The sequence below is a fragment of the Myotis yumanensis genome, unplaced genomic scaffold, assembly GCF_028538775.1.
Source record: "Myotis yumanensis isolate MYYU_CA2020_CCGP unplaced genomic scaffold, mMyoYum1.0.hap1 SCAF_10, whole genome shotgun sequence".
Classification (NCBI taxonomy): Eukaryota; Metazoa; Chordata; class Mammalia; order Chiroptera; family Vespertilionidae; genus Myotis; species Myotis yumanensis.
In genome coordinates this window covers 3,804,389-3,824,512 of record NW_027223761.1, presented here as the reverse complement: position 1 = coordinate 3,824,512, position 20,124 = coordinate 3,804,389, and the positions used below count along the sequence as shown (strand labels likewise).

The following is a 20,124-nucleotide window of genomic DNA, read 5'->3' as shown; positions in this document are numbered from 1 at the left end:
TTTATCTTAATTGAGTGTTTCTTGTTTCCATTTCACCCCGGTTATGGACTCATTAGCCTGGCCTCCTCTTCTGTGATCTGAGTGAGGGCTTTAGGGCAGAGACTGTCCACCTCAGCACCAATGCCGTCCTGAGCCAGATCAATCCTCTCCGGGGGCCTGTGCCTGCAGGACATGTAGCCGTGGGGCTCAGCTGCTGCTGGGGTTCATGCCTCCCCAGCCCCTCTGTTCTTGCTCCTCCTTCCTCCCAGGCATGTGTCTGCCTGATGCCATGCATTCCATTCTCAGGGTCAAATGGGGACAGCTCCCCGCCTCCAATAGCCCTGGTGTCCTGATCACACAGGATCCCGGGAGGGGCTGGCCAGAGCCTGGTGTGCAGGGAAAGCAGCCAGCTGGGGGGGCTCTTACAGAAAGTGGGGCGATTCCGGGAAGGCGCCTGCACCCTCCAGAGCTCAGTCCACCTGCTTCACTGCTCCTGGGAACCACTGCCTCCCCCAGACCAGGCCCCAGCTCCCTGCCTGCTCCTGGGACAGTGCCCAGGCCTCACCTGAATCCAACATTTCCCTTCAGAGTGAGAAATGCCCTTGTTCTCCCCCAGATGGACACCAACTCTGTGCCTGCCTGGCCTGAGCCCTGGCCCCCTGGCCCTCCAGCCCTCCTGCTCCCACAGGTCCTTCCCTCCTGTTCCAAACCAGGCTCCTCTCAGAACCCAGAAGATGCAGGGAGGGGGGGCCGAGCACACAGGACCCCCTGATGGAGCTCCAAGCCCAGAGGGGGTGAGACAGGCACAGGGACCACAGCAGAGCAGGATCACGTGGGGAGAGGTGGTGGTCCCGGGGTCTGGGGACCCTGAGCGTGGCAGCTGAGCCAGGCTGGGCCTTCAGGGCAGCTCCTCAGAGGAGGGGTCTGTCTGGGGGGGAGCAGAGAGGGAGGGCGTGGGGCAGGGCCTGGGGGCAGAAAGAAGGGGGGTGCAGAGGAGCAGAGGCCAGAGGGAGCTGTGGGGAGGGAAAGGCAAGGCCTTCAGCCAGCCCGGGGGGCCGAGGGCAGAGAGGGCGAGGAGGGTGAGGAAGGGTCAGGAGGGGCTGTGGCTGCCCAGGGGCATCCTGTGCCCTGAGGCCAGAGGAGGGTGATGGACAGATGGGACATGTGGGTAGGACACCGGGGGTCCTGGGGGACTGGATGTGGAGGTGAAGGGACAGGAGGCAGGAACCTTGTCCGGAAACTGTGGGTCACAAAATCCAGGACTGGGTGCCCTGGACAGAGTCATGGGCGGGAGGTGGACGAGGAAGTGAATCAGGAGAAGTGTTCAGGGTGAGTGTGGGCTGCTGGGCACCGGCATGGAATGGGGCAAAGGAAGCGGAGCCCTGGCCTCAGGTTGGGCCGCCTGGGGTGACGGATGCAGGAGGTTTCTCATTCACTGAGGTCAGACACAGAGACACAGAAAAGCTGAAAAATTCTCTAATCATGAAGCAGAGGTGCCCTGGGCAGGACACTGAGGAGCAGGGAGAGGTGAGCAAGGCAGGGAGGGAGGGAGGAAAGGGGATGAGGAGGAGACAAGACAGAGAAGACCCGTTGCGGCCACTGCCAGCTGAGTGTCCCTGGGCAAGTCCCTCTGCCTCTCTGATCCTCAGTTTCCCCAGCTGAGCAAGGGGTGCTGCTTCCTGCCCCTGGGCTGTGGGCGGTGGCAGTCATGGTGGGGAAAGTGCCAGCAGAGCCTGCGGCCTGAGTGTGTGAGCCCTGTCTCCCCCTCCCCCGCTCCCAGCTCCGGAAGCTGGGCAGCCACACTAGGGCCTCCTCAGAGCTCAGTCCCCTTACTAGGAAGTCAGTTCCTGTCCCTCAGGTCGGCATCTCCGAGGGCGGGTGCACCGGGGCTGGAGGGGCAGAGTATGAGGAGGAGCCTGGGGGCCATGCACAGCCAGGGAACAGGCATGTGAACACCTGCGGGCAGCGTGTGAGGCAGAAGCTCAGACTCAGCTGCCCTCGTGGCGAGGATGGGCCTGGGCCCAGCCTCCGGGAAGGGGCTTTGCACACAGCAATCCTGTCATCACCCTCCGGACACGTGCACAGTACACCCACGTCTGCTCGTTTGCATCCTCATGTGTGTGCAGGTACACACAGCACATACAACATACGTGTGCACAATACACACAGACACGCATGCATTACACACACCCTCTGGACAATTCTTCACTCTCCCAAAGCACATGTTTCCAGGCTTCCCTCCCTCGGGGCAACCAGATTCCAGGCTCCCAGTTCCCCAAGGGCAACCTCTAACAGCGCCAGAGGCTGAGGGCCTCACCGGGGCCAGAGTCCCCTCCACACGCTCACCAGGCGATGAACATCAGCGTGTACTCCCCGGCCCAGCTGCAGCTCCCAGCCCGGGCCTCTGCAGCTCCCTGTGATCTGTCTCACCTTCCTGGCTGTTTCCTTACAGTTTCGTGAGGAGCCCAACCCTGGAACCTGATTGAGATTTCCCGAATTGGCTACGCGCACTGGGCCCTCTATGTGGGCGATGGTTATGTGATCCACCTGGCTCCCCCAGGTAAGGGGGATTGAAAGTACGATTTACCAAAGATTTATTAGCCTAATGAGAACAATTCAAAGCCAAATGCCATCCTGGGAACCCTCACTGGGTTCTCCCTGGGCAGGGCTTGTGCTCACTGTACATCCCTGTCCCTTGGGGGCATCTCAGTGGTCCCTCAGGTCCTGACCCAGCAGGGAAAGAGGTCCGTGGACCCCAGGGAAGCCGGGCTGCACCCGCATTGGACGCTCTCCAGCTCGGGCCCGTTAGCTGGGCGCACAGACAGATTTCCCTAAACCAGCAGCGTCTCTGGGGGTCCCGGTCTCAGGAAGGGACTGCCTCTCAGTGCTGTGTCCTGTTGCTCAGAGGATGTCACAGAACAGGGCGTCCTGAGAGGGTTTCCTGAACACCCTCCACGGAGCAGCTCTCCCAGGTCACACATCACAGAGAGTCTCACACAGACGCACACGAGCACCTGGGACCTTGATGGACGCAGGGACAGCAGAAGCAGGATGACAGCCGGTCAGAGTAGCAGGCAGGCCCCACACTGTGTATCGTCCATGAGAGAAAGGTGCTGGGATGAGACCACGCACTGGGAGCACAGGGGCTGGTGCCCTGCAGAGCAATGGCACCCACACCTCGGATAGCAAGCGTTTGTGTTCTCGCTGGACAGAAACCGTCTCACGATCAGAAGAATCTGCTTGTCACTGACCAGGTTCTGTACGCTGTCACCTACACTGACAGAGTGGAAAACTGTCAGAATGGATGGCAAATAGTAAGCGAAACCCACCTAATGCAGACGACACTTAGGAGGCTGGGAACAGGGAGCGTGAGTGTGAGGACCGGGTCCTGCTGTGTGAGTGCAGGTGGTGTTTCCTCAAGGACGGGTGCTCAGTGCAGCCTCAGCCTCGAGACTCAGCACATAAAGGGAGCCTGCTGGTTCGCGTGCTCTTTAGTTCCCTCCTCTTAGAGAGCAAAACCCGGGCTCCAGGCTCAATGGGATTTGGACGCCACCAGCTGGAAGCGCTGTGTGGGCTCTCCATGTGGCCAGAGCTGGGCCAGAAAAGGCTGATGATGCCTCAAGGTCCAATATTGGTTGTCAAATGGAGATGAGAGTATTTACCATGAAATTCAGAAGGAGAATAAGTGAGGGGATATATGAAATTTTCACAGCAGAGTCTGAAACACAGTGGGACTAAAACAACTTTGATCTCTTTCTGAAACACACAAGTGCAAAGATGAACAAATACAATTTACTACCGTTGTTTATGGTGGATTAGGTATGGACCAGCCCATAATAGGGACTTGGTCAACTAGATGATGTCCATTCATATAATGGAACACAGTGGCAGCCACTGACCATCACAACATTGATGAACATGAAAAGTATTCACAGCTCGTTAAGGACAAGAGCAAAATCACTGAAACCTCCAACCTCATTGGCGAAGGGACAGAAACAAAGCTGAATAGTGGATTCTTTTCCTGCTTCCTCCCTGCCTGAAATCCTCTCTTCCTCCCAGGCCTCCCCTGAGTTCCTGACACTCGTGTGTCTGGTTCCAGATGAGTTCCCTGGGGCTGGCTCCTCCAGCCTCTTCTCCGTGCTGAGCAGCAGAGGGATGGTGAAAAGGGAGCTCCTGAGTGACGTGGTGGGGGGCTGCCGCTATCGGGTCAACAACCACTTGGACCACGAGTACTCACCCCTGCCCGTGAACAAGATTATCAGTTCTGCAGAGGAGATGGTCGGTAAGGAATTGGCGTACAGTGTTCTGAGCAGGAACTGTGAGCACTTTGTCACCGATCTGAGATACGGCAAGGCCCGCAGCCCGCAGGTAAGGCTCTCGCTGGGGGGCTCCCTCTCCCTTCTGGAGGTCTGCTTGGGCTTGGGGTGACAAGGTAGAGGCAACAATTACCCTCAATAAATCAAAAGGGAGCTCTCAGAGTCTTGTTGGCTGGGAGTCAGGATGTTTGAGCACAAATCTCACATCTGCTTTTAATCCACTTGGGGTCTTTGAACAAGTCACTTCCTCTGAGGCCTGTTTCCCCAAGTGCAGAAGGAGGGGATGTTGGAGGACCTCTGGGGCTCTGGACACCTCCATCCCTTTAGGATCCTTCGCCTCTAAGACCCTCCCTAAAGGCAGCTCCTGATGCCCTGTGTGCTGTCAGGGAAAGTCTGGGCCAGCCCAGGACCAGGACAGGTCTCCTAAGGCCCCAGAGAGCTGGGCAAGGGATGCTCAAGGTCTGTGGCCCATGTAAGAGCTCAAGGACATGTTCTGTAAGGTCTGGGCACATCTTTACTGCTCTCTCTTCGCCCTCTTACCAAAGCACAGCTAGTAAGAGGCACAAGCAGGATTCAATGCCCAGTGCTCCTAGCTCTTTCTGCTGAACCACAGCACCTTCAGAGCTCACAGCCCCTGTGTTTGGGTGATGGGCAGCCTGGATGGAGGAGATGAGGGGAGGAGGAGCAGGATTGGGAGGGGAATTAAGGATTTGATGCTCAGGTGGGGTGTTGAGGTGACCAGTTAGACATTCAGGTGGACCTGTTGAGTAGCAGTTGGACATGTGAGTCTGGAGTTCAGATATGAGGTGGGCCTGGAGATAGAAGTTTCCAGGCTGCACTTGGGAACAGTACACAGAGCACAGTGTTTCGTGAGGCCATGGTTTCCTGTCCTCTCCCCGCAGCTCTGCCACCATCTCCCTCTGCAGAGGTAGACTAGACCACAGAGTCATTCCCACTTTCACCCCAGAGCTCTGGCCCCAGGAGCCCCCCTCCCCTATCCACCCCCATCAGGACCAAATGGCCCCACCCTGGAGGCTCACACAGAAGGATCCCATCACTCCATCTTGCCAATTGTCAGGACACATCCGGACAAGCCCAGCACTAACAAGTGGTCACACCTTCGGCTTCCCAGGGAAAGGGTTGTTGGGACAAGGCCAGCATCTCTGAGAGGCCAGGCCCCGGGTGGGGGGTAGGGGTTGGAACATGAGTGTGGCCTCCAGCCCCTTTGGTGGGAGGGACAACCTGCCTGGACTTGCTGTGGACTCTGAACCTGGGCTGCTCACTTCCAGGCAGAAAAGTTCGTGACCGGAGCAAGTGTGACCCTTGGAGCTGCAGTTGTGGCTGCTCTCGCCTGTTCTGTCATGAAGAAGCGATCCCAACACCAGTGACAGCCTGAAGGGGCACAAAACCCAGTGTTAGAAGCCTCTGTAGAGCTGACCTCGCACAGTGCTGTCCCCCTGACCCGAGCTCTCGGGCAACCTGTCGTTCTGTCTCTCACTGCCCCTCTCTCTCTGGCTGAAGGATGGACTGATTGTGACAAGACTGAGGAATTCATACATGAACCTACATACCCTCCAGGGAGGAATTCCACTGCTTCTGTGGCTCCCAAAATTGAACGGAAGGACCTGGGCACCTGGTGGGGACCCAGCGTTTTCTGTCCATGTGACCTGGGGAAAGCTTGGACTCGCAGAGCCTCAGTCCCTTCCTCCCCCAGAGTCGGGGAAGTGACCCACTGGAAGGTCATCGTGAGGATCAGATAAGGTGGTGGTGGGTGGAGGACCCCAGCCCCTGTCCGGCCTGTAGCAGGTGCTCCATGGATTGTCTCCTTGTTCTCTGTAGACTGACCACTGTGCTCAGCAGCCGTCATTCATTTACTCTCATGGTGCAAAAAGAAACACACGGTTACCTCCCGTGCAGTCCCACCCTCTGTCCTTGAATCGCCTGATGAGGCATAAACATCTCCCAGCATCTTTCCAGTGCCTCCTTCCTCCTCCAGTCAGCCCTCCTTTTTAGAAGTTTTGTTTTTCTTTCATATTTTTTTCAGAGAGGAAGGGAGAAGGAGAGAGAGAAACATCAGTAATGAGAGAAGATCATTGATCGGCTGCCTCCTGCACATCCCACACCAGGGATTGAGCTGCAATCTGGGCATATGCCCTGATGAGGAATTGAACTGTGACCTCCTGGTTCATAGATCAACGCTCAACCACTGAGCCATGGGGCTTATTTTTCTTTTCTAACTCAAAGGTCAACTCCTCACCCATCTGTGACGACCACATGGAATTAAATCATCTTCCCGTGCCCAACTTGCCATGGCTCAAGCTGCCCCTGGTTAAATATTGAAAATGGGTCACCTCCACTTTGAGGGCAGTGAAACTCCTGTGTGACCCTGTAAGGACGGATACGTGTCATTATAATGTGTCCAGATTCATAGAGTGCACCACACCCAGAGGGAATCTTGGGCTAAACTAAGGTCTGTGGGTTGTTATGATGTGCTGATGTAGGTTCATCAGTTATAACAAAAATACACGCTCTGGACAGGGATGCGGATAATGGGGAGGCTCTGCGTGAGTGGGGGGCGGGGCATATGGGAAATCTCTGTACCTTCCTCTCAATGTCTCTATAAACCTAAAATTTCTCTAAAAATTAAATTAAGTCTTTTTAAAAAATTAACCTCCTCAGCGTATCCCTCCGCTAGTACCTAGTGTGCCCTGGGCGTGGTCTCTAAAGGGGCGGGTCCCAGGCTCTCCTCTTCCCCCCTGGCCTCTGCCACCAGGGGCCCCACTGAATGGCCGCTCTCCATGGTGGCAGCACAGCCCCTCACACTCTGACTGGAGACCTGGGGCGTCCCCTCCCCTGGACTGCGCCTTCCCGGCAGGAGGAAGCTGGGGGCCCTGATCCCCTCGGTGCACAGACACCAGGCGGGGACGAAGCTTGGGCTTCAGAAGGTTGAAGAAGGAGGAGAAGGACTTGTACTTGCTGCCAAGCAGGGCCCTGCTCAGATCCCCAGGTGGAATGTCCGCCTCCATGCGGGTCCGGGAGGATCCATGCTGGCCTCGCTCCCAGGCTCCCTCTGGGTCAGAGGGCACAGCTGCTCTGTGAGCCCCATACCCAGCGAGTGAGACAGGAGAAGGCTTTCTCGCTTCCGGGTCTAAAGCCCCCCCATAGCAGTGGGAGACGGGGAATCCGGGGACTCGGGTCTAATGGGAGATGTGAGCTCCGGCTCTAATTCTAGGCAGGAAATCTCCCCTGGGACCAGCCCCAGGCTCCCAGCAGCTCTGGAGGGACCCTGGGGTGGTGCCAGCTCCGCCCCCTCCCCTGGGTGCCCCTGGACCAGGGGTGCCGAACCATGGAGTTTGACTCACCCACAGTCCCCTCCAAGAGAAACTGCCTCTGCCTCCAGGGTCAGGTGTAAACCATGAGACTGGCCCCATCAGCCAGAACTGATTGGCTCAGTGTGCTCACCTGACCCAACAGCAGCCAATCAGGAGGCTGAGCTAGGATGCGGTAAGCTGAGCCAATCAGATTCTCTCTCGGGAACTGGAACAGGGAACCCAGGAGCTGCAGGCACTGAGGAGAGATGCTGCTGAGCTGATGCAGAAAGAAAGGCCGTGCAGTGAGGTGTCAGGGGACCAGCGACGCTGGGGAGATGACGGTACTAATTATTCCAGAACCAAGAGGAGGAGAGAGTAGCAGGAGGAAAGGAGCCTCGGCCACTGGGGCTGCGTCACATTCATGGCCGAGAATCCTCAACACAATTCCAGCCGCTGAGCCCCGGCCCTGGCGGGACAATGGGTCCTGCTCTTGCCCTCACAGGTGTGTCTCCCGCCCCTCACCCGTCCTCGCCCTCCAAGAGGAAACCTGAGAAAAGCAGAGAATGGCCAGGACGCACTCAGGCAGCTGGGGAAGAGCCCATCACTGAGCTCGGGCTGCCATGACCACACACCACCGGCTGGGGGCGCAGCACAGACATTCATTTCTCACCGTCCTGGAAGCTGACAAGTTCAAGGCGAAGGTGCTGGCAGATGCAGTTCCTGGTGGAACCTCTTCCTGGCTTGCAAATGGCCACCTTCTCGCTATGTCCTCACATGGAGGAGAGAGGGCTCTGGTCTTTTAAGGTCACAGATCCCATCATGCCCACCCCGCACCCTCGCCACCACCTCATGACCTCCTCTGAGCCTAATGACCTCCCAGAGGCCCAGCTCCAAACACCATCACATTGGGGGTTAGGGCTGCAACGTGAACGGGGGGCGAGGGGGACAGAAGCATTCAGTGCAAGACAGAGCCCAACTGTGTCTTTAATAGCATTCACACCAGCCGTAATTGCCCAATTAAATCTTCCTAGGCTTTTATAGCTCCTTGAAAAGCAGCCTGAATGGCCTGGCTGGTGTGGCTTGAGTGTTGATCCATGAACCAAGGGGTCTCTGGTTCAATTCTCGGAGGCTCCATCCCCAGTAGGAAGCGTGCAGGAGGCAGCCACTGATGAATTTCTCCCATTTTTGTTTCCCTCTATTCCCTGACCCTTCCTCAATTTCTAAAAAAAAAAAAGAAGAAGAAGAAGAAAAGAAAAAAAAGTCAAGAAAAACACATTTTTTAAAATTAGCCCCAATGAGTGTAAAACAGAGTGAAATCAATAAAGTAAAGCCCACCACCTGCCTAAGTGCCCAAAGCTAATTCCAGCATCACAGCCGGCCTGAAGCTGGAGTGGCTGAAGGGCATTTCCCCAAACCTGAAAAGGATGCATTCAACTGATTGTTTGCTGCCAGACAGCTCAGGGCATCTTAACCTACATATTACTGCCTCCTACTGGCTAAACACCTGAACAGCCACAGGCTAATTCTTCTGATCTGACAATGAATGGATTGTGTATAGGAAACCCGACCCTTTGAAGTGTTTATCTCCCCTTCGCCTCAGACAATTTGTGTTAAGAAAAAGCATGGGGTCCTGAGAGGAGATCATAGTTTCTTTAGCTTGGCTCCTCTGACCCCCAAATGCCTTTCAAAATTATGCTTCGTCTCTGGATTAAGTTACACACAGCCCTTCTCCAGATTGCTGAACCCTTCCTAACGCTGGACCAAGAACCCCGGCAGCCAAGCAAGTGGTCTTCATACTAACTGGCTGCCGCTAGCATGATTCCTTACCTCACCGCTTCTGCTGCTCGCCTCAGTCCTGTAGGGTCCTGTGGATGCCCATGATGACCGCACTCGTTCCGATGATGCCTGCTGCCATGCCAACTGGTATGCCCACTGCTGCGCCTGCTGCCACGCCAACTGGTATGCCTGCTGCCACGCCAGCTTGTATGCCGACTGCCATGCCAAGTATAATCAGGCCGACTACCCTCAAGGCGGCAAGGAGCGCTTCAGTGACCTGCAGCACAAGAGACGGGAGTCACACTCCACGTCAGGGGCCTGGTCACAGACACACCCACCAAGAATCTTCACTCAGGAGAGACCTGTGTCCCCTCCAACGGAACCACAGAAGGAATGAGTGTTTGCAGGGCAACAGGCCACCAGGAGGGCGGGGAAGAGGCAGGGAGAGAACGGGTGGGGGAAGGAGCTGTGGGTGTGAGGGAGACAGCGGCCCTGTAGGTGCTGAAAAGCTCAGAGCCGCAGGGGGTGCCGTGGGAAGGACACAGGCAGAGCCCGGACGGTGTAGGTTAGGACTGGCCACTGGGAGCCTGAAGCACGTGCAGAGTTGGGGAAACCCCCTGTGAGCTCTCACGACCCAGGGCTGGGGCGGGATGGTTCTGGGCGGCCCAGGAGCTGAGCCCGGCGCAGGCACAGCGTGGGTGCTGGTGGAGGAGCTCTGATCCCATGTCGTGACTGGGCAGCGGCTTCTGGAGTGAGATCACCTGCTTCTGTGCTGACCGGGGAGGGTTCTGGACAAGGAAGCGGACACTCGGACAGCAGGGATGAGGCGGGGGAGACGTCAGGATGGTCCCTGAGGGTCGTGCACTCGGCAGCGCCATGTGAGCCACCCCTGCCCACAGCGCTGTGCTGGGGAAGCGGGCGAAGACCCTGAGAGAGGCTGCTTTGCAGGCGTCAACACTGGGCGGGACTTCCCAGGCTCTCAATTGTCTCCATCTGCCTCCAGGCCCTACTGACACCCGTGTTACATGCCCACTGTACAGAGGAGAAGACTGAGGAGGGACAGTGGGAAGAACTCCCCAAAGCCACCCCACGCCCAGTGACAGGGACCAGGACGCCTGGTGTCCTAACAAGCTCACCTAAGCCTCCTCCCCCGAAGGAAAAATGCTCAACACAGAGCACATAGCAGGTTTCTGTGGAAGACCGTGACTTGGCGCCACGTGAGCGGCTGGGGAAGGAAGAGCCGCACCGCCCACTTCATTCAGAGACACTCAGACTCGCTCCCACGTGTCGGCGATGAACACACTTTCCTGAGCTCCACGCTGACTGGCACAGAGGTGACGGGTGTTTTAAAGGGTGCACACAGGAGGGGGACAGCGGGGGCTCAGGAGTCCGAGAAATGAGAATTTGCAAAGGGCCGGTCAGCATCTGTGCGGTTGGGCCCGGTGTCAGCCGCTGGACGGATGGAAGCCAGGCTCCCACGGGAGTGGAGGCAGAGGCCCGGCCCTCCTGACCCTGCATTGAAATGGATAACGACAGCAGGGCAAGTGGCCCGAGGTCTGTATTTCCCGGCTTCTTACACTTAAGGACACATCCTTCTCTCTGTCACAGCTGCTCTCCCTCACGGATTTTCCTTCTTCACTCTGAGCCCCCAGAGGATCTCCAATCCTCCTGCTCCTTCACCACTTTTGATCTCGCTGACCATGCCCCTGTACCCTAGCTTAGGGCTCCTCCATCTCAGCAGCCTGAGAGCCCACCACCCTGCCCAGCAGATCCCACCGCCACCACCCCATCTCACACCCACTCCGAGCAGGTTTCACTGTCTTCCTCCCCCACTCTGGCACTAGCCTTAAAGTGTCCCCTTTGGGAAATTGCTGGCGCCAAATCTGGCTTCATGCCCAGGGCCACACAGATACCCTCCACCAGCAGGCCCCTGCCCCCTGAGCAGGAGCGGGTGCTGTCCCTGACAGGGACCCACTGTAAACCTATCAGGAAGGGCTGGCAGGTCTCAGGTCTGAAGACCACACTGTTCTCTGCCTAGAAGGACTGCGAGACGCAGCCCACAAAGCAGTAAATTATAAAAAACTAGTGGCCCAGTGCACAAAATTTGTGCGGGGGTGGGGGGGCCTTCCTCAGCTCAGCCTATACCCTTTTCAATCAGGGACCTCTTGGTGGATGTCTGACTGCCCGTTTAGGCCTGATCCTGCCTAAACTGGCAGTTGGACATCCCTCTCACAATCTGGGACCACTGGCTCCTAACCACTCACCTGCCTGCCTGCCTGATCGCCCTAACCCCTCTGCCTGTCTTCCTGATCGCACCTAACCTCTCTGCCTGCAGGCCTGATCACCCCTAACTGCCCTCCTCTGCCAGCCTGATCTTGCCCCCAACTGCCCTCCCCTGCAGGCCTGATCTCACCCCCAACTGCCCTCCCCACCAGCTTGATCACCCCTAACTGCCTCTGTCCTAGCCCTCACCACCATGGCTTTGTCTGGAAGGAAGTCGGACATCCAGAAGATGCCCAGTCGACTCGGTCTAATTAGCATATTGCCCTTTTATTAGCATAGACTAGAAGTCCAGTGCAGGATTCAATTGTGCTCGGTTAGGATCCCTAGGCCTAGCTGGAATCAGGGCCATGTCCGCCGCCCAGCATCACTCCTCCACCTCCATGGCCCCTGCCTCGTGAACCTCCATGCTCACAGCCCCTGCCCTGCAAGGCTCCTCGGCCTCTGCCGCCCACGCCCCACGATGCTCTTCTGCCTCAGCAGCCCTGCAAAGCTCCATGCTCATTGCTCCCACCCCACCACGCTCCATGCTCGCCGCCCCTGCCCCACAATGCTGCTCTGCCTCAGCCACCCCACAAAGCTCCACGCTCACTGCCCCTACCCCGCGATGTTCCTCCACCTCAGCCACCCCGGGAAGCTCAACGCTAACATGCCCTGCCCCCAAAGCTCCTCGGCCTCAGCCACCCCCATGCAGCGACACACCTCTGCCTCACGGCCCCACGAAGCTCCATACTCACAGTTCCTGCCCCATGACGCTCCTCTGCCTCAGCCACCCCGGGAAGCTCCATGCTCACAGCCCCCTCCCCCGTGAGGCTCGTCAGCCTCTGCAGCCCTGCCCTGCCACGCTGTGAGAGCCCCACTTCTCCTTTGGTCATTTGGGCCCACAGCTCCCACTCCCTCAGCCCCCTAGCCTGCTGTTTGGTCATCCATCTGGTCATTTCGGTTGTGACGGCACCTGGCTTTTTATATATTATGATAGGTTATATAGGATAGGCTTGCTTAAATGGCGGGGGGGGGGGGGGGGAGCCTTTTTCAGCAGGAGGAGATGCTCTTGGCAGACAAAAAATACATAATCCCTTTATCTGGACTGATAGCCAGCCATATGCACTATACTGCCAAACCAGTCATTAAAAAATTTACCGTTTTCTTACACTTTACACCAAACAGCTGTTGCCCTTAAAACCCCTCCTCAGCCCCCACCTTAGGTTCTGCCTTCACAGTTCACCCATATTAGGTTCTGATTGGTCGGTTTCTATGCCAGTCAGCATCAGAAACTCCGCCTCCTAGGCAGCCATTGGCTCCTCGCAGTTCACCCAGATTTCATTCTGATTGGTTGGTTTCTATGCCAGTCAGCATCTCTGGGCCTATCTCCGGGCCTGATCAGAGAGGCAGGGCTGATCAACAGCCACCCCAGACTGCTGGTGAGCAGGGTGAAGTGCTGAGCTCTCAGAAAGCGAGGTGCTGCTGCTGGCAAGGCCCTGAGAGAGTATCTCTCGGGGCCTCACCAGCAGCCATGGTAGCTACTGATCAGCCCCGCTTCTCTCTCTCCCGAAAAGGTCAGCAGTTCAAGCTGCTCGCCAGTCCCCTCCCATTGGAGCCTGCTGCATGTACAGCCTGGCATTCGGTTGAGCCTTTGGTCATTACGGACCCTGGGATTTTATATATTAGGATTAGCAGAGGTCACCCAGGAAAGTCATGAAAATCGGCAATCTTCCTCTCTCACTTTACACAGGTCATGAGAAAATATACCAATCTTGACTCAAGAAGCCTAGAAGAAACAATCAACTTAAGATTCAAATTATCTGAGAGCAGGAGTCAGCAAACTATGGCATAGGGCCCAATCGAGCCCACTGCTAGGTCTGATCAAATGATTGAATCGATATCCCCTCCCCTGGCCACTGACCTTTAGGCCCCTTCACAACCGAATTTCCTTTTGCTTAGACCACAATCCACTTGCTAAGACCATTATCTTTTCCCCTCAGTACCCACCTAGAGAATTCTCTGCCCAGAAAAAGCCGCCTGGAGTCCTTTAAAACTTCTGACCCCCCATCCCTAGGTGTTGGCCCCATTTTGGGGCTCAGCCCATCTGGTCGCCAGGTGACCTAATAAATTCATAATTCTTGCCCTGACCAGTTTCCCTCAGTGGATAGACTGTCGGCCTGAGGACTGAAGGGTTCAAGGTTCGATTCTGGTCAAGGGCATTTACCTTAGTTGCTGGCACATCCCCAGTAGGGGGCGTGCAGGAGGCAGCTGATCGATGTTTCTCTCTCATCGATGTTTCTAACTCTCTATCCCTCTCCCTTCCTTTCTGTGAAAAATCAATAAAATATGTTAAAAAAATCAAATAAAAAATAAATTCATATTCTTTACCCCTTTTGGCCTCATGCATTCCTCCTTCAGCAATTCTAACACCCACCACTGTTTTCATAAAAAGCTTTTTTAGGAATGGCCTCACCCACTCCATTAGGGATTGTCCACGGCTGCGTTTCTGCTAAAAAGCTGCAGAGTGGAGAGACAGAGACCACGTGGGTCAGAGCCCGAAAGGTGTACCCCCCAGCCCTTCCCAGAAAACATCTGTCTGGCGTGACCTGGCTCTTCCTCCTCCTGGCTCCCACTTTTCCTCCTCCCCGGGCCTGTAGTCCTTGTCGCCCCTACTCCCTGGTCATCTCCAGCTCATTGTCCAGCTTCAATTTAATTAAAAGAATTAAATCAGATTCAGCTCAATTGTCTCCTCTTCTGTGATGCCTTCATGGATCAGGCACCTGGGTTCAAATCCCACCTCTGCACGTGGCTGTCAGGTGCTAGAGACTCAATGCCTAGTGCTGGAATGAGTTTGGGTGAGTGAGTAAAGCACCGTGAGCCTCAGTTTCTCCATCTGTAAACCCTCCTCTGGAGCTATGGGAGGGGCCAGGGGTGACTGTCATGACTGCAACATCACCCCCTGACCTCACTGGTCTGCACAGCGACTGGCACTTCTCCCCAATCTCATCTCTATGCCGACTGTCACTCCCTCGAGGGCGGGGATTCTGTCCCTGCTATTTTGTCTCATTCATGTCTCGGACTCCACCTTGGCCGCCCACACAGATGCCCAGTCACTGTCAGCGGAGGGAAAGGTCTGGTTCCTGGGGACAGGGACACGGCCTGAGGACGCACCTGGTCGCAGCGGGAGACTCCGTAGCGCAGCTCGTTCACGAAGTGCTCACAGTTGTCGCTGGTCAGCTTGTAGAAAATCTCCTGCCCCACCAGCTCCTCCGCCTGCTGCACAATTTTGCTGGGAGGCCTCGGAGAGTACTTCCGGTCATGCTTGTTATTGACATGGTACTTGCGTTTCCCGGCCACTTTGGACAGCAGCTCCTTCTTCACTATGGCCCCCTCGGACCCGGAGACCATGAATTTGGCCAACGTAATTCCCGCGATTTCACCTGTGGTTCCCAAAGAGGAAAGAGGCCGATGGTTAGGGCTCAGAACGAGCAAGCAGGCAGCCCCACTGCCCTGGGCTTCATCAGTGAGGATGAGCTGGGGAAAGGCCGGCCCCCTGCCTGGCTTCAAACTCAAACACAGGCCGACCCCCGCCTGGGTGCCCTTGGAGAAGTCACAGATGCCCCTGGACTCTGGCTCCCCATTTCTAAAGCCAAGGATGTGGATTCTTCTAAAGGCCCCTGTGGGCGCAGATGTCCCTGAAAGATGCAGGAGGGGCAGAGGGTACAGGGCACAGACCCCAGGTGCAGCCCAGCCAGAGCGGGGTGGGGCCCTCAGCGGCCAGGGTGACATGATTTCAATAGTAGGAAAGGAGGCTGCTGAGCAAGCCCAGGCCTGACCTGCCAACCCAGAGCCCCACCCACCCTGTGGCCTCAGGCCAGTCCCTTCTCCTCTCAGGGGCTTTCATCACTTACAGATGGAAGGGCCTGGGTCAGGTGTTGGCCACACTCTCCCAGCTCTGAATTCTCAGATTTGCCCCTAACAGGACGCCCGTCTCCTGCCTCACCCAGGCTTCTGGGAAAGCTGACAGGAGAAGCAGAGTGATGGGCCCTGGAGCCCTCAGGGAGGGGCCAGTGGACCTTCCGGATGGAGCTGGGCTCACAGAAAGCCTGTTGGTATGACGTCAACCTCTGAACAGCCAGTTCACTCAATGACCAGCTTCTACATTCACTGGCTGTGTGTGTGTGTGTGTGTGTGTGTGTGTCTACACTTTAGTTCACCTGTTCTTATTTCCTTTTTAAAGGGCATTTGACCCTGACCAGTGTGGATTAGTTGGTTGGAGTATCGTCCTGTTCACAGAGCAGGTGAGAGAGAGAAACATCTCACATTGATGTTTCTCTCCCTCTCTCTCTTCCTTCTCTAAAAATCAATGAAAATATATCCTCAGATGAGGATTAACAAAAACATAAAGCAGTAAGTTATTCCTCCTCAATAAGCCTAATTTTTTAAAGCCTGCATTTGGCTTTAAAATTCACATGTGTGTGCCCACACCTGCTGTACAGCTGCTTGTAACGGAGGCACCATCAGCCATGAAATGCAGGCACCGATTATATTTGGCCAGTTCCCTGCTGTTGGTGGTTCCCAGGCTTTCGGCATTTGCTCTAATGCCACGAAGCTCTGGGAGGGAAGGGAGGTTGGCCCAGTCCCGCCAGGCCCCGCCTGGGCTCCCCCGTGCTTTCCTGCATCCCACCCTGCACGACCAGGAGGTGGATTCTCATTGCTCTACTGAGGGTGCAGCTGAGCTTAGGGGGAAAGTCACACGGGCAAGTCACAGGTCGGCAAGCGGCGGCCCCAGGACCCCAAACGGGTCTGCTAGGTGGGAGGCCCACACTCCTTCCATGCCTCTGAGCCAGCTGTACGCTGTGTCCTATTCATCTGCCCCCAGAACATCGAGCACACACAAAGGGATGCTTCCCTGGGACAGTGAACCCCAGTATCACCTGGAATAAAGGCCAACAGTCCGTCTCTCCACGAACTCGCTGCTGAGGAAGAAGAGCGGCTGCAGACCTACTAGGGAACATCATGCAGCCAATGGCCAGGGAGTGCCCACCATCCCGGCACTGGGTGAGAACAGCTCACGAGTGTGCAGCCGCTAACACTCCCACCTCTGCCCTCAGCTTCAGCGGAGAACCAGCCTTACTTGGAGGACCCAGGTGCACCACGTAGCCATCCCCCACGTAGACGGCCCAGTGCGCGATGCCTAGTATGTGGAAAATCTCAATCAGGTCTCCAGGTTTTGGTTCAGCCTGTGACTGAAAAACCAGAGACAGACTGAGGTTAGTCCTCACAGAGAACATTCTAGAACGGCTATGGGCAAACTATGGCCCGCGAGCCGGATCCAGCCCGTTTGAAATGAATAAAACTAAAAAAAAAAAAAGACCGTACCCATTTATGTAATGATGTTTACTTTGCATTTATATTAGTTCACACAAACACTCCATCCATGCTTTTGTTCTGGCCCTCCGGTCCAGTTTAAGAACCCATTGTGGCCCTTGAGTCAAAAAGTTTGCCCACCCCTGTTCTAGAACCTGACCTGTAAGGAGCCCCAGACCAGCCTGCAAGCTCCCTCTGAGCATCTCCTGCAGGAAACGGAAAAGGGCACTCTCCTCGCTCAGATGGGAAGTCCCTCCTTTACTGGAGCTGCTGAGCTGGAAATGAGCTCTTTAGGGGACAAAGAAGAGATGGACAGGGTGTCCGGAGGGGAGGTGTGGGCAGGTGTGCAGCACGGGGGTGTGGCCGAGACATGGGTGTGCAGACATGGGCAGGAGCACATCTTATGCCAGAGAATGTTGGTGTCAGTGAGTGAGTATATGACGCCCAGGAAGTCTCAAATGCCCCATCAAGGGCCCCCACTTTGCGCCGGGCCTGAGTGATTCTGAGTGATAGAGCCCCGACCTGCACAGCCAGACACGGTGCTCAACAGGGCCCACATTTCATATCCATCTCTCCTTTGACTACAAACTGTCATTACCCCATTTGACAGATGAGAAAACTGAGTCTCAGGAAGGTTAGGTAACATGCAAAGATCCTTACCCAGTGAATAGAGAGAAAGATCAAAATCTAGGTCTGCATGTTACCAATGTTGCACCCTTTAAATCCCAGAGCATCCCAGGTGGGCGGGGCCGCTGAATTCTGGGCACCAGGCCAAGACCCAGCTGGGGACCCCAGGGTGTGCCTGGAGTTGGTGGCAGGGCAGTGCCCTTCTGGGGGTTGCATGAGCAGGGAGTATGTTGCCCTCATCCCACTGGGACTTCGAGATACGCCCTTATCACACAGGTTCTATTTTAGGATCGCTTGAGGCCAGCCAGCACCTCTCCTCCCCTGACTCAGCCAAGTGGGGCCACAGGGGCCAGACCTCTGTGACCAGGGTGGGTGACTGTTGCTGGGTGAAGTGAGAATGGCTGCCAACCGGAAGTCTGCTGGGGAGACATGGTTGAGAGAAAAGCTCTTTTGAAAAAATATGTACATATATATTTTATTGATTTTTTACAGAGACGAAGGGAGAGGGATAGGGAGTTAGAAACATCGATGAGAGAGAAACATCAATCAGATGCCTCTTGCACACTCCCTACTGGGGATGTGCCTGCAACCAAGGTACATGCCCTGGACCGGAATCAAACCCGGGACCCTTGAGTCCCAGGCTGACGCTCTATCCACTGAGCCAAACCGGTTAGGGTGAGAGAAACCTCTTGATTACAAGTGTCAGGCGTCAACTTGACCAAAGATGGAACAATTTGAGCATCAAAAAGACACATATCAGATATGTGAATAATGACATCAATGTGCTCATAATGACACTTTTAAGATGTGTTAGTCACCTTTGGAGGTTGCAAAAGAATCACCATATGATTTCAAAAACTGGTAAATGAAAAGATTCAAGCATTTCCTAAGTGAACTGCACTCAGACAACCAAGTTAAGAATGACAGCAAAACCCAAAGCCACAAAACAACACTTAAAGGTGGCTACACGTCTGTATGCAAAGGACTAGAAAACCCCTGGCAGGACACGTACCGAGCCACACAGAGGAGGGACTGTGAGCCGGGGGTGGGAGGGGGAATGAGAAAGGGGGGGTCCAGGGGACTTTAACCTTAATGTTAGGTTTCCATTTGGGTTTGTTGGGGGGAGAGGCTAACAAGGAAAATGTGCTCACATATTTGTAGCAGAGATTAACTAAAAGCCTTTTGCATGGTGTCAGAATGCACCCAGCATTAGGAAATGTGACTGTTACGGAGCCAGAAGGAAGCAGCAGCACATGGAAGGGGAAGAGAGGGATGGAAAGAAAAGCAGAGGGAACAGGTGGGCAGTTTGGAGAGGAGGGTGGACAAGAACGCCTTCCTGCAGCCCCCGCGTGGGCCCCACACCGCTGGGAGCCATTCTCCTGGTCCCTCCCTCCCAGCTCCTCCCAGCCACGCAGGACAGTGTGACTGAGGAGGTGGGACTGGGCAGTGGGTAGAGGCCGCCCCCTGAGCCCACCATTCCTGCCTCCTCAGGAAGCTCTGGGGAGCCCTCCCTCGCCGGGTAGCGGACCCTCCGGCCTCAGCAGGCGCCCGTGCCCCTCGGTGCCAGAGCTGCAGCCCAGCAAGGAGACCCACATCCTCACCACTAACAGGGTTGCGGTGTTTGAAATAAAAGCTTTCTGGGGACTTACCGGAGCCATCCTTCTGTGTCTGTGTCTGTGCTGCTGCCTCGGGCCCAGCCTTCTGTGATCAATAGTTTTGTTTTCCCGCTGACCCTTTCCTGGAAGACAAACACCTGTACTTAAAGCCATGCATCGCGGGCTGTGCTCCTCTGTGAGACATGTGTCCAGGTGACCTGCGAGGTAATGACTCAGTGAGAGGAGGGTCATGTTCTTCACATTTAGGTTTAGCATGTATTACCATATGCTACTAATGAATACATACATTTTAAAAATAAAAATGCAAATCAAAGGTCACACAAAATCTGCTCTTTGTTCAAAGCAGGGCCAAGGTACAGGCCAGGTAGACACATAGGCCTGGAAACCAGCCAGAGAGAAATCGAAGTCCACATGCAGAGTCAGAAGGATTCGGTGGTGGCTACGATCAGCATCACGGTCATAAGTCACCAAGTCTGAGGGCCCAGAGAAGAGGAGAGAAGAACAGCCAGGTCAGGGGGGTGTGGGGCGAGGAGGGATGGAGAGACAGAAGGAGGGAGGAGCTCCCAGGAGACCTGAACACTGGGACTGACCGTGACCAGAACACACCGACGATTCCAGCAACCGCTAAGCAGATGGAACCAGACAAAACGTGTCATCAGAGGCGCATGCCCCACACTGGGAACAGGGCGCCCACTCGCTCCACGCCCTTCCCCTTCCCCCACCCTTCCCCCAGTTCAGAAACACATCCCAGACCAATTGGAAACCCAAACCCACCACTGCCTGGGTGTGGAGAGGCCCATTTTTTGGCACCAGCGTGCGACCCCATCCAAAGCCCCAAATCAGATTCTCTCACTGACACCCCCTGTG

At 55.6% G+C, this 20,124-nt stretch overlaps 2 protein-coding genes across 2 annotated transcripts; one reads left to right on the top strand and one right to left on the bottom strand.

Moving 5' to 3' along the window:
* Positions 1-1,461: 1,461 nt before the first annotated feature.
* Positions 1,462-6,924, top strand: LOC139017670 (phospholipase A and acyltransferase 4-like). Its single transcript, XM_070426281.1, has 4 exons — positions 1,462-1,506; positions 1,760-1,948; positions 4,039-4,347; positions 5,585-6,924. The coding sequence occupies exons 1-4, from the start codon at positions 1,462-1,464 to the stop codon at positions 5,681-5,683; spliced, it is 642 nt and encodes a 213-aa protein (XP_070282382.1). The 3' UTR covers positions 5,684-6,924.
* A 1,647-nt stretch (positions 6,925-8,571) lies between these two features.
* Positions 8,572-19,498, bottom strand: LOC139017799 (phospholipase A and acyltransferase 3-like). The gene is made up of 5 exons (XM_070426414.1): positions 19,291-19,498; positions 16,782-16,893; positions 14,816-15,084; positions 9,434-9,659; positions 8,572-8,826 (listed from the first exon to the last, which is right to left on the bottom strand). Exons 1-4 carry the CDS (start codon positions 19,486-19,488, stop codon positions 9,456-9,458), a joined length of 783 nt encoding a protein of 260 aa, XP_070282515.1. The 5' UTR covers positions 19,489-19,498; the 3' UTR covers positions 8,572-8,826; positions 9,434-9,455.
* Between the last annotated feature and the right edge of the window lie 626 nt (positions 19,499-20,124).

What these genes read in the sequence shown, in the direction of transcription:
- LOC139017670 (XM_070426281.1), top strand. Translation starts at nt 1,462, where the DNA reads ATGAAGCAGAGGTGCCCTGGGCAGGACACTGAGGAGCAGGGAGAG. An exon ending in TGAACACCTGCGGGCAGCGT is followed by an intron (nt 1,949 to 4,038) that starts GTGAGGCAGAAG and finishes TCTTCCTCCCAG; the next exon opens with GCCTCCCCTGAGTTCCTGAC. An exon ending in GCAAGGCCCGCAGCCCGCAG is followed by an intron (nt 4,348 to 5,584) that starts GTAAGGCTCTCG and finishes GCTCACTTCCAG; the next exon opens with GCAGAAAAGTTCGTGACCGG.
- LOC139017799 (XM_070426414.1), bottom strand. Translation starts at nt 19,488, where the DNA reads ATGACCCTCCTCTCACTGAGTCATTACCTCGCAGGTCACCTGGACACA. An exon ending in GACACAGAAGGATGGCTCCG is followed by an intron (nt 16,894 to 19,290) that starts GTAAGTCCCCAG and finishes CTGGTTTTTCAG; the next exon opens with TCACAGGCTGAACCAAAACC. An exon ending in GGTGCACCTGGGTCCTCCAA is followed by an intron (nt 15,085 to 16,781) that starts GTAAGGCTGGTT and finishes TGGGAACCACAG; the next exon opens with GTGAAATCGCGGGAATTACG.